General features: G+C 51.4%; 1 protein-coding gene across 4 annotated transcripts in view; it reads right to left on the reverse strand.

Moving 5' to 3' along the window:
- Positions 1-12953, reverse strand: part of Ephb2 (EPH receptor B2) — a 186784-nt gene that overhangs the window by 117469 nt on the left and 56362 nt on the right. For all 4 annotated transcript variants that reach the window (XM_076565441.1, XM_076565442.1, XM_076565440.1 and 1 more), the window contains exons 2-3: positions 6320-6384; positions 2427-3111 (exon numbers count right to left, since the gene is read on the reverse strand). In XM_076565441.1, coding sequence (XP_076421556.1) covers positions 2427-3111; positions 6320-6384 — 750 coding nt within the window. The remainder of the gene's footprint in view (positions 1-2426; positions 3112-6319; positions 6385-12953) is intronic.

The raw sequence follows: 12953 nt of genomic DNA on the forward strand, positions 1-12953 counted from the left end.
GTCTCCAGCCTTTGTTCGTAACAGATCTGTTCCCTCCGAGAATTGTGAGCCCCAGAGGGTGGGGCTGAAGCTGCATCCCCCTTGTATCTATCACCTGAGGCTCAGCTCAAGGTCTGATACAACACAGGCTCTGGGAGAGTTTGATGAACGAATAAACAACCATCGTGAGCAGTTGGTCTTTGTTCTGCAGATTATGCATCCCTCCCCCCATCTCGGCCGACATCTTCCAAGGTTGCATTCTTTCCAAGGATGTGAAACCGGACCTGTGGGCTCAGGATATAGCTCCGAGGCAGAGGGCTTGCCTAGCATACCTGAGGCCCTGGCTCAACTTTAGTACCTTAAAAATAAACAAATACAAATAAAATAAAAAATAATACAACAGGGGGCTGGAGAGATGACTCCGTGGTAAAGAGCACTGGCCGCTCTTGGAGAGGACCTGGTTTCAGTTCCCAGCACCCACATGGCTGTTTGCAACTCTAACTCTAATTCTAGAGGATCTGATGCCCCCTGGTGGCTTCTGTGGACACCAGGCACACATGCAGCACACAGAAAGACGTGCAGGCAAAACACACATACACATAATGAAAAACAGCTGCAACAGAATATGATGCCTTCCACGAAAAACTGGTCCTTCCCCCCAACTTCCCCATTTCTTTTCCTGGGAAGAGGAAGTTTCCAGGTAGCCTTGACCCCTTCCTTTGATCTGTCTTTATATCTCTCATCACTGTCTTGGGAAAGCACACATCAGGTACAGTCTTTGTCCCCTAGCACTGTGACACCCCAGCACACACAGCAGCCATCTCTGAGACTGCTGTGGCTGCTTCCCTAGGAAACCTTGCTTCCATCCTACCCACCCCTTCAGGAGCAAGAGAACACGACCTAGATAGGCATGGTGGCGCATGCCTTTAATCCCAGCACTCGGGAGGCAGAGGCCGGTGGATCTTTGTGAGTTCAAGGCCAGCCTGGTTTACAGAGTGAGTTCCAGGATAGTTAGGGCTACACAGAGAAACCCTGTCTCAAAACAAAAACAAAAAAATAAGGAGGGGGGGACGACTGCCTGCTGATGTCAAGAGGCTGGAGAAGATGCTTAGAAAGGGTGGATTTCATCAGAGGCTCCTACTTCCATTCCCAGGAAAACATTCTCTAGCTTTACACAGTCTATACTCTCAGCCTGGCATTTGGGACATCCCAGCACCCCAACCCAACCTCATATTCCAGGGGGAAATACAAAAGGAAATGACACAGTAGGCTCCAGTCCCCTGTATAGCAACCACTGAGCACAGCTCAGCCAGCTTTGCACACACCATCACATTTAGTGGACCACCCATGTCAGAATCAATGATAAGCATTTCATATGTCTTAAGTTCTTGACTCTCCACACCACCCTATGAAAGATGTCTTTGCACTTGGCCAAGGCCATAGGGCTGATAAGGGGCAGGGCTACAACTGGAAGCAGGTTTTAACTGCCTTTGCAGCTTTCTTGCCAACCTTTGGTACCTCCCGCAACCTTCTTATGTTTCCAAATCACCTTCATGATTCTTTGTCCTACGTAAGCATCGTCCGTACTGCTGTTCATGGCCAAGCTTCTCTAGATGAAATAGCCACTCCCAGTAGTTTCAAGGATGGGCTTTGGAGCCATATTCCCTGAGTGAGATTCTCATCTCCTGATAATGTGTGACCTTCCTGAGCCTCAGTTTCCTTCTCGGAAAACAGTACTTTCCCTCGACTATTTCATGTGAGTTGTGTCCTAGACATGTTTGACACGCGGCAAAAATAGTTCACAGTGAGGCCTGGTTGGCCAGTGCTTGTCCCCATCTCTGAACTGCAAGTGACCATGGACGTACTCTGGCCTTAGAGCAGAGCTGTAAGGTGTGGGTTGTTCCAGGTAGCTGCATCTCGACCTGTCTGCGGCCCACCACACTCTCCCCTTCCATCCGTTATGGTGATGACAATGCTCTAAACAGTAGCTTCTCCATCACTCAGCTCCCAGGGGAAGGCATGTCAAACTGACCCATCGTGGCCATGTAGCATGGAGGAGAAATAAGCATTACTGTCTTGTCTGGCCTATACAGACCCAGAACAAGTTCAGTGGACGCTAACATCAAACAGTCATTCATCAGGACATACTCCTTTTCTTAAACATAAAACCCATCACTTCCACAAGTGAACAAGGAAAAAGCACCATTTACCATCCTGAGTAATCACACCATAATTAAAACAAGGTCCCTGCATCCTCTTACTCCTCAGGGAATCTGTGTATGTATACCTGTTCTATGAACACAAAGCATTGTCCAGAAATTGCTAGCTAAGGGAGCTTGGAAAGCCAGCCACGGAAAGCCTTGGTGTTACCCCAGACCTCCACCCTTGCCAGCCACAGCCAAGTCGATCACCGTACCTCTGCAGGGCCCTGCCCCACTGCCCCTTACCTCTGCAGACAGTGCCATTCTCCACAGCTTCGAAGCCTGCCTTGCACATGCAGCGACCGATGGGCACCAGCCATTCGCCGTCCCCATTGCAGTAAAGTTTGATGGGCACATCCACTTCTTCAGCATTGGGGATGCAGCTGCCCCGAGCAGCCACCAGTGAAGTGCTCTCAGCCCCCGATAACGTCTCCTGGAAGATGGCACCATTCTGGATGACTCTGGGGCACTTCCGGTAGAATACACGCACAGCAATGAGGGACATACAGCCACCGTAGTCCTGGAAGGCCAGGTAGAAGCCGTTGCGGGACACGGGACCAAAGCTTCGCACCTCAGTGTTGATTTTCATGACGCGGCCACCCAGGTCCACCTGGGAGAAGCTTTCATCGGCCGCAATGGTGTCTACCTTCATCCATGGATTCTCCATCCAGTTAGGGAAGGTCTTGGTGGCTAAGTCAAAGTCAGCCTCATAGTAGTAGAGGTTGAAGGTCTCCTTGCAGGAGCCGGGCACGCTGGGAATGCTGCTGCAGTCACGCACTGAGAACTTCATCTCCACGTGGATGCGGTGGGCGCCACGGCGCCGGATGAATTTGGTCCGCAGCCAGTTGTTCTGGCTTGACTCAAAGACATTGCACACCTGGTATGTGCGGATAGTGTTCATGTTCTCATCGTAGCCGCTCACCTCTTCCCACTGCGGGTGAAACACCAGTCAGACGGGGAAAGCGGCGCTCAGCCACAGCAAAAACACCATCTGAAGGGCGGGGGGGGGGGGGGGGGGAATATGGATTCTGTTTTGGGGAAAACTCTCCAGTCTGATCATGGAGAGACATTTCCATCTGATGGAGGAGTCACAGCCTCGACCTTAAAGAATTCCCTAGTCTATGAGTGCCACGGCAATCTGATGGTTAGAGGTGCATACCCTCCCCTTGGTGTTTATCCCCTAGTTCTCATGGGATATGTGGCTCTGTCCGGAGTTCACTAATCTGACAAAGGACCAGAAACCTCGGGCTCAGGAGGGCCCAGCTGGCAGGGACCTGGAAGGGGTCTGTGAGGAAGGAAATCTTTCTGATACAAGGAGGCAACTTCATGCACCAGGGATGGGGGTGGGGGGTGGGGGGGGTGAGAGGCACTGGGGGAACAGGGGGCGGGGCACACACAACTACTACTTGTTTTGTGGAGGAGACAGAGCCTCTGCCCCCTCCAGAGCTCCCTGTCAGTGAGGAAGATGCTGTCTTTGCCCTCTGGAGACTCCCAATCTGATGGAGGAAGATGGCCCATACACCTACTGGTCAGGGTGACAGGAAAGCCAGGGTCCTTCCCCAGGACAGCAGCTTCCCTTGGGGGCTTGTGCTGGCTGAGATCTCCTCTGGGAACGGATGCCTCCTGGTACCTGGAAGTAGCTAACGGCCCCCGCTGTCAAGAGAAGGTGCTCAGACACCTCCCTGAGTCCCTTCCTGAGCTATCGTTAACCAAAAAGACCCTCTAAGTCTCCATGCTGTGGGGCTGGCTTGCCTATGAGCAGATAGAAAGAGGGTGAGACCCAGTCACTTCTGCAGACGCAGGCTGAGATCATCTCCATGGCTGGGCCTCTGTCCAATGCTGTGCCTCTCTCCAGTGCCCTTTGTTAATTTGCTTCCCCTGTGGTGCTGAGGACAGAACGCGGGCCTTGCGCATGCTCCACAAACACTCTGCCACTGTATATTCCCGGCTCTCAAACATCCAGGCCTGTCACAGCACCTGTCCTCAGCTTCCTGGGTTTGCATTCACTGACTCTCCCTGGGGACAAGGAACACTTAGCCTCCTGGTTCTGGTCTCCCCAGTGGATTGGAATGCTGACTGAGGGCAGGTTCCTTCTCTTCTGCTGTGCTTCCCAACCCCCGGGGTGGGGCTGGTCCCCCCACCCACATCAGGCCTGAGGCTAATGCCTTCACAGTGTCTCATGCTTTGTCGTGATTCTCACATATGGCATGTGAGCTCCATTTCACAGAAGAGGGAGATGAGACCAAACAGGTGAGGCCACTTGACTCAAGTCACAGAGTCTTGGTCCCGTCCCCAGGCTTATCCATATTGCCTCAGAATAAGCACGGTTAACATGCTGCATGATCTTGGGCAATTCCTCTCCACTCCCTGGGCCTTGATTTCCCCATTTGCTAAATGGGACCATGGGGATGGCGGGTGATCATGGAGATGTCAGCCACTGTTCTTTCAGGACCATGCTGTGTAGGACTTGGAGGGAGCTACATGCTGTGAAAGGTGCATGTCCATTGGAAAGCCAGAGCCAGAGCGCGCTGGCCCAGCCTCTACCTCAATGGCGACTCTGAAGCTCCCTACATCACATTTAATTTTTTTTTTTCCTTTTGGTGGCACCATGTGACAAAGTCAGCCCCTTGTTACAACCGCTGCTCTTCCTCAGAACTTAATTAGAGCACTTAATTAGAACGCTCTGCCTTTCTCCCCTCTCTCTAATTAACATGCGGAGGCCCTGCAGCCCAAACACCCCAAATAATTGCGTCCGGGGGCCCTGCAGCCCAGCCTGGCCTCATTACTGGCAGGGTGGGGCCGTGGGCCCAGCAGTTTTCGCAGATGGAAAATTGGTGACAAGAAAGAGCCACAGAAAGAAGCCTGACCCTGGGGCCCTGCCTATTGAGAGCGAGGCCTGAAGGGGGTGGGTATGGATCCCTAGGGCTGCAGCTGAGTCCCCTTGGAAGACTGGAGTGGGAAGGGGGGATGGGCTGTAGAGTCCAGGGCCTCCCCAGAGGCCCCGGGAGAATGAATGCTAAAACTGACGGTGGTGGTGGTGGTGGTGGTGGTGGTGGTGATGATGATGATGATGATGATTATAGCTGCTCTCTATTGGGGGCCAGCCCATGATAACCTCTGTGTCATACTCTGAGGGAAACCTTCGGAGAAGACCACTGTTTCACAGGTAAAGAAACCAGAGTCAGAAACGCAAAGAGGCTACCCACGGTCCCAGCTGACAGGTGGAACTGGGACAATGCTAGGGAGAGACAGGAAGGCCCATCCTTGTCTTTCTCTCAGGATACTGGGGGCAGACACGGGCTCAGACCCTATCCAGGGGATGCGATAAGAACTCAGGGAAGGGCTGGGGACGTATGTAGCTCAGCTGCTAGAGTGCTTGCCTAGCATGCACACCACCCTGGGTTCCATCCCTAGCACTGAACGGAACCGATTCTGGTGGTGCACACCTGTAATCACAACATCCAGGAAGTAGCGGCAGAAAGAGCAGAAGGTCGATGTTATCCTTAGTTACACAGCTAGTTTGCAGCTAGCCTGCGACACATGAGACCCTTTCTCAAAACAAACATAAAAGAAGCCAGGGATGTGCACTCAGGGGATCCTTGTACTATGGAGATTCAGAGTTGGGGTGGTGAGGAGTTGGTCCCTGATACAAACCTGAGCCCCAGATGGGGTACAGCTCAGTGGTAGAATATTTGTATGAGGTCCTAGGTCTGATCCCCAAGCACCAAAAACTGAACCACAATCAAACAACCCTGAACCCCTTCATTAGAAGCTGTCAGGCCCCGGCAGGTGGCTATATCTCAGAGTTTCTGTATTGGAGACGGCATGTAAAAGGTCCCTGGTGTGGTCTCTGGCCCAGAACAGAACCATATACTTCCCTCTCCTGAAATGGGCACCGTGTGAGTACCTACGTCTCAGCCTCCCCTGGGGAATTCTATGGGATAAAGGCCAAAGTGTCCACATGTTGTCATGGGAACGGGTACTCAATCAAGGGTGGGTGGGATGGGGAGGGTGAGATGTGAGAGGCTCGGCCCTTAAGAGAGGAAAGGGGCTGGGATGTGAGGGGATGTGTGAGGCATCAGTAGACTCTGAGGCATGCTGGGAGCCAGCCAAGCAGGGTTTGAGGGACCAGAACTCACCCCTGATGGGGGATGCACCATCCAGCCCAGCTCAGCCGTCGCCGTGGTAGAATCCATCAGTGTTTCTGTGGGAAGAGCAAAGAGTCACCGCCCGCCCCACTTCCCAGTGCTGGCAGTTACTCTGCTGACCCTGGGATCCCACCCCTCCAGGTTCTTCCTTACAGCACATCCTCCAGTCCTCCAGACCACCTGTCCTATAGATCCAGCCTCGAGCTTCACATTCCCCCTTACTCAAAAGCCTAGCCGACTGTTGGAGTCCATTTTTCCATTACACCCCTCTCTCTGTGGTCATCCCTATCCCCCAGCTAACCACATCTCACTATCTTGCCCCTCCTTTCCTGGTGGAGGGTCTTTTTCAGGGGGAGTGTTGTTTGTTTTTTCTACTTAGAGTTTCTCTGTGTAGCCCCAGCTGTCCTGGAACTCGCTCTGTAGACCAGGCTGGCCTCGGACTCAAGAGATCACCTGCCTCTACTACCCAAGTGCTGGGATGAAAAGCATGAGCCACCACCACATGGGCTGGTGGAGGATCTTAATCTAGGATTAGTCTTAGGTGTTTCAGAGGATCCACCACCAATTCCTCAAAATTTTACATCAAAATTCAAGTATCTATTCGCTTTTCAGTCTGTATCAAATTCCCAGACACTGGAATGACAGCCTTGGAGGAGGCCCCTCTTCAACCTCTGGGGACCCAGCATTTGCCTTACTGGCCTCAGGACAGGTACCCTCCCTCTTCTCCAGCCGTCATCCCTTACACCATGTCTCATCCTGGAGTCCCTCCTCCCGTGTCCAGCCAACTCCACCCCAGGATGGAGCCCTGAAGAGGGGAGTTAAGAACAGACTTCAGAGCGTGCGTGCTTGCCACTTGCTCTATGGGGTCCCGGAGACTCAAACCAGTGTCAGAACCAGGAGCTGATGGGGGAAAAGCCACACAGCTTAAAGTGAAGGAGATCCACGGGCCCTTGCAGATCAGAGTCAGTATCCTTCCCTTCTAGTCCTTTCCTACCAAGGGCTGTCGAAACTGAACTGAACTGTCACATCTTGAACGGATTTACACAGATGCTTTCAAGCATTCATTCAACAAACACATCTCAACGTCCGTTACACACCAGGCACTGGCCTGGGTACTGCAAGAGAGAAAACGACGACTCAGCTGCAGGAGGCCAGTGAGATGGCTGGTTCCACAGGTAAAGGCGCTTGTTAAATGAAGGGAGTTCAATCTCTAGGACCCCAAAACGGTGGAAGCAGAGAGCCAATGCCACAGAATTGCCCTCTAACATGCCCCTAGGGTCATGGATTAGCCCCATCATGCATGTGCATATATATACACATACTCATAATAAATATTTATTTTTAAAAAAGAACACACCCATCGCAAAGCTACACAGAGAAACCCTGTCTCGAAAAACCAAAAAAAAAAAAAAAAAAAAAAAAAAAAAAAAAAAAAAAAGAACACACCCTACTATGGAGCAGACTGGAGATGGAGATGAGTATGAATATAAATGACTATGAGGGAATTGGCAGAGAGATAGAGAGACGCTCACAGCTCCACACCACCTACGATAGGAGACATACTACCCTACTCCAATGTTGGGCCCAGTTCAGGCATCATTATTCAGTACCACCATTACATGCCCATCTCTGTATCCCCTGCAGGCATCAATAATCAATCTCTACACTCTGTGGCCACTAATCACTTCCCCCATAGAGTTCCAGGAAATGAAAAACAGACCATTTGAGGTGCTTGCCTGGTCTTGCCTAGTAGCCTCACTTTGGGAAGAGGGCATCTGGAGCAGTGGGAGACGGTTCAAGAGCTGGCGAAGGACTGGGGCACACAGGTGTCTTGCCTCCTACCATCTACATTTCCAGGCACTTGATACAACTAGTCATTTGGTCTGTGCTAGATGCACCAGGGCCAGGAGTGTCCAGGCTGCAGAGAAGGTCCAAATGGGAAGCCATGAGGGTGTGAACTATGGCAGGGCGGTGGCGATAGAGGGTGGGAAAAGGGAGGAGTGTCTGGGCGGGGGTGACCCCAGCCAGACCTCTGAGCTGACAAGAGAGGCAGAAGAGCCTCATGACCGCCTGGGGCTCGAGTTTGTGGTCACTGTGTCCTCTTGCGCTTGAGAGGGGGCCGTGGGGGGGGGGGAGGGTGCCAGGGACAGTGGGAGCCAGTGCCAAGGGCATCCTTTTGATGGCAAATTGGGGGGAAGTTCCATTGTGTAGCTCTGGAGCTGAAAGAAGGTTCCTTTTCACACTCGAATGCTACAGATTCTTCTTCCTGGAGAGAACAAGGGCTGAACTTTTAACCTGTTTTCTCTCATCGGACTCAGCCAGAGACGCGCCAAGCTGGGCTCTCAGCCTGGGCCCTGTAAGCAGCTGCTGGGGGCAGGGAGAGGGGAGCCTCTCCTGGGACAGAGTGGGGTCGGATGGGAGGCCAGCCCGCCAAGCAGGTGGCCCCACCCCTTGGCTAGATTCCTGGCCTGACCCCCAAGGAAAAAGTACTAGAAGATTCTACGACTTAGAGGAGGAGGGCCTGGAAGTGACGATGGAAACTCGGACCCAGGGGGGTACGAATGACACTCCACAAGGCACACTGTAAAAGTCAGGGCTTAAATGTGGCTCCCCAGAAGCCCTGGACACTGTCCTCCTCCCATCCCACTGGCCAAGTGGGGTGGGAAACTGCTAGAAGAATAAACAAGAGGGCGGCCGCTTTCCAGGAAAGAACCAAACGGGAGTGGAAGGTGCAGGCAGGACACAAGCGGAGCCCTGACCCTGCTCTTCCCTCACCTGGCTTTGCCTTGAACCAGCTTCCTGGAAACTGTGACCCCTTGGGCTTTGGCTAGAGGGGGCACAGGGCTATTCTCCCTGAAACCCACCTTGGCCTTTTAATTCTAACACTCCCTTCTACCCTCTGCCTGTGCAAAGACCTTGACTTCTTGTTTAGTTTTTTTGTGTGACAGGAACTCACCCTGGCTAAATTAGAACTCAGTACAGGACCAGCAAGAAGACTCTGTTGGGAAAAGTACTTGCCACCAAGCCTGATGATCTGAGTTGGAGCCCCAGGACCCACACGATAGAAAGAGAAAACTGACTCCCACAAGTTGTCCTCTGCCTCTCACCTATGTACCATGGCACGTGTGTATGTGTGCATGTAAATCACATGCACACTACATAAAAAATTTTAATGTAATATCAAAGAGAGAGAGAGGAAGGGAGGGAGGGAGAGAGGGAGGGAGGGAAGAAAGAGAGAAAGAGAAAGAAAGAAAGAAAGAAAGAAAGAAAGAAAGAAAGAAAGAAGGGAGGGAGGGAGGGAGGGAGGGAGGGAGGGAGGGAGGGAGGAAGGAAGGAAGGAAAGAAAGAAAGAAAGAAAGAAAGAAAGAAAGAAAGAAAGAAAGAAAGAAAGAAAGAAAGAAAGAAAGAAAGAAAGAAAGAAAGAAAGCGAACTCACTATATCATCCAGGCTGGCCTAGAATTTGTAGCAATCCTCTTGCCTCTGACTATGGAGTACTAGTAACAGGTATATAACACCATGCTTGGCTGAGACCTCAGTTTTCACACAGGTTTCCTCCTGTGCTGACTAGCCTTGACATTTTGTTTCTCTCTCTGTCTCTCTGTCTCTCTGTCTGTCTCTCTGTCTCTCTCTCTCTCTCTCTCCCTCCCTCCCTCCCTCCCTCCCTCCCTCCCTCCTTCCCTCCCTCCCTCCCGAATCCTCTCTCTCCAAACCCAGGGCTTTGCACATACTAGGCAAGCATTCTACCACTAAGCTATATTCCCAGCCATTTTTGTATTTTAAAAGGTTTTGCGATAGTTTCCCAGGCTGGCCTTGAACTTGAAATCCTCCTGCCTTGGGTTCTGGAAAAGCTGGGATTATCAGCATGTGGAACCAAACCCTATTAAACTTGAGTCTTTCAAAGCTCTGTTTTCCTCACCTGAATTCCTTCTGGGTATGGACAGGGGGTAAGTACGGGGTGGGTGGGGGGACCTGTCAGCCAGGGCCCATACACCATAGGCCCTCAAGGACTAAGCGCTGACTGTTGCCTTGGGTGTAGCATGGGGCTCCCAGGCCCATGTAGTGCCATGCACACTCCCTACTCCTGAGCTGGCCTCTTAGATAAAACACAGGGGGTTCCAGAGGCCTCCAGAGCATCTGCCTAGCTTTCCTCCTCACAGAGACGCCAAGGCTTGCCAACATCTCACAAGCATCAGACCTCAGTGGACGGCCACAACCTCTAAGGAGCCCTTCCTGCTCCATCTGAGGCTGCTTCCCTGGGGCATCCCAGCTTCCTTTGTTCTCCTCAAATCTGTCAGAGAAGTCAGGTTCCATACCCTGGAAATCTGGAAATCATAGTTCTTGCCTCAGGCAACTGGGTGGGCTCAGGAAAACAACCCTAAATTCTTTCCCCAGCACTTCCTCTCACAGTACCCCAGACAGCTCTCTAATCCCAAAACTTGCAAAGGGAGAGCAAGCTGAAGTTCACTAAGACCCCATTAAGACCCAGAAGCCAGGCAGGGTCATGAACATACCTTAATCCCAGCATTTGGGCAGAAAATCAGGAGTTCAAGGTCATCCTCACCTACATAATGAGTTCCAGGCTAGCCTGAGCTACTGGAGACGCAGTTTCTTTCAAAACAACAGGCATGGGAGATTGCTCAGTGGTTAGGGTACTTGCTACCAAGCGTAAAACCTTGAATTTAATCCCGGGGACCCACATAGTAGAAGAAGATAACCAGTTCCCAAAAGCTGTCCCCTGACTTCCACATGTGGGTGATGGCACACACCCTCTCACATACAAGACAAATAAATGCAATGGGGAAAAAAAAAAAAAAACATTGAAAACAAAATAGCCAAAAGCTCACTCATATCTGCACAATGCCAAGAGGTACACGATACGTTACCATTTCAGAACTAGGAAAACCGAGGCGAGCAAAGACTTAGGGACTTGCAGGTGGCCCATCTACCCCACGGATGAGCCGCACTGGAGGAGCACAGGCTATGTGGCACACTCTTACACAGCTCCTCACGTGCACGGCTCCTTCTGAGTCTCTCCTCTCTATGTGGCCTTCACCTGCCCCAGTGACAGCCGAGTCGGGTCACCTCCCAGCAAAGCCCTAGTGAGCCCACTCACCCCACAGCTCTGCAGCTCAGGGTGTTGAGAGGACCCAGGATGCACAGGAGTCCTTCCCTCCCTTGTTTACCACCCCTCTTATCAGCCTGGACATCCCCAAAGGGTGGGAGCCACGTTCCCAGGACCCAGGATGGGCTCGGCATGTGCGACATCCCCTCATCCCACCTGCTGGAGTCCACACCATCAGCCGTGCAAGTTGGAACCTGTCCCGTAGACAGGACGTTGGCCTTCCCACCTCCAACCCGAGCGCGGATTGCTATGATTCATTTACTTTTTTCTTTCCAATTGATTTTTTTTCTTAAGTGCATTTTAAAGAGGAAAAAAATACCTCATTATTATAAATGGAAAATCAGTATCACTGGCGTTAGAAGAAGGAAACTAAATATGAGAACTACAATTGCCAACGTCCGTCTATGGGTCACCTAACACAACCTCACTAGGCATACTCTGGGGACCACTGGGTTCCATCGGTCTACCTCACCCTCGTGTGCTCGGTGATGATGGCAATCCCTCATACAGGGAAACTGCTGTCACTGGGTACAGATAATTAATCACCATGTGGACGTGACAAGGACCATAGCTCAGAATGTGTGAGGTAGGTTTGGGAGGATGGGGGGGAGGATGCCAGGTTGTGGGGATGGCTTTCTGGAGGAAGAGCAGTGTGATGGAGGCTTGAGAGCCAGTGATGAGGGAGCCAGCCAATTCTGGGTGGGCTGGGATGGTGTTTCAGTTTGCTTTCTGTTGCTGTGATAAAACAATGTCCAAAACCAATCTTTTTGTACACTGTGAAGATGGGTCTTTGCCAAGGCGCCTTCTGATTGGTTTAATAAAAGAGCTGACTGGTCAATAGCTAGGCAAGTAGAGGTTAGGCGGGATTTGCGGGCACAAAGGGGGGAGCAGAGTCGCCAGCCAGCAGCAGACTAAGCAGGTGATGAACATGCCATGCTGAAAAAGGTACTGCCATGTGGTAGAGCACAGATAAGAAATATGGGTTAATTTAAGATGTAAGAGCTAGTTAGTAACAAGCCTGAGCTATCAGCTAAGCATTTATAATTAATAATAAGTGGTGTTGGTGCACACCTTTGATCCCAGCACTCAGGAGGCAGAACCAGGCAGATCTCTGTGAGTTTGAGGCCAGCCTAGTCTACAGAGCAAAATCCAGGACAGGCACCAAAACTACACAGAGAAACCCTGTCTCAAACAAACAACCCCCTCCCCCCAAAAAAGACTCTGTGTGGTGATTTGCGGAACCATGATGAAAACTCCACCTACACTACTGGAAGAAAGGTTTCATTTGGCTTACAGGTTACAGTCCATCACCAAGAGAAGCCAAGTAAGAACTCAAGGCAGGAACCTAGAGACAGGAACTAAGTATGAACATGGAGAAATGCTACTTACTGGCTTGGCTAGCTACCTTTCTCATATAGCCCGGGGACGGCACTGTCACAGTAGGCTGGGCCCTCCCACATCAATCAGCAATCAAGAAAATGCCCCCATAGACATGACTACCG

This window comes from Peromyscus maniculatus, chromosome 2, assembly GCF_049852395.1.
Source record: "Peromyscus maniculatus bairdii isolate BWxNUB_F1_BW_parent chromosome 2, HU_Pman_BW_mat_3.1, whole genome shotgun sequence".
NCBI classification, from domain to species: Eukaryota; Metazoa; Chordata; class Mammalia; order Rodentia; family Cricetidae; genus Peromyscus; species Peromyscus maniculatus.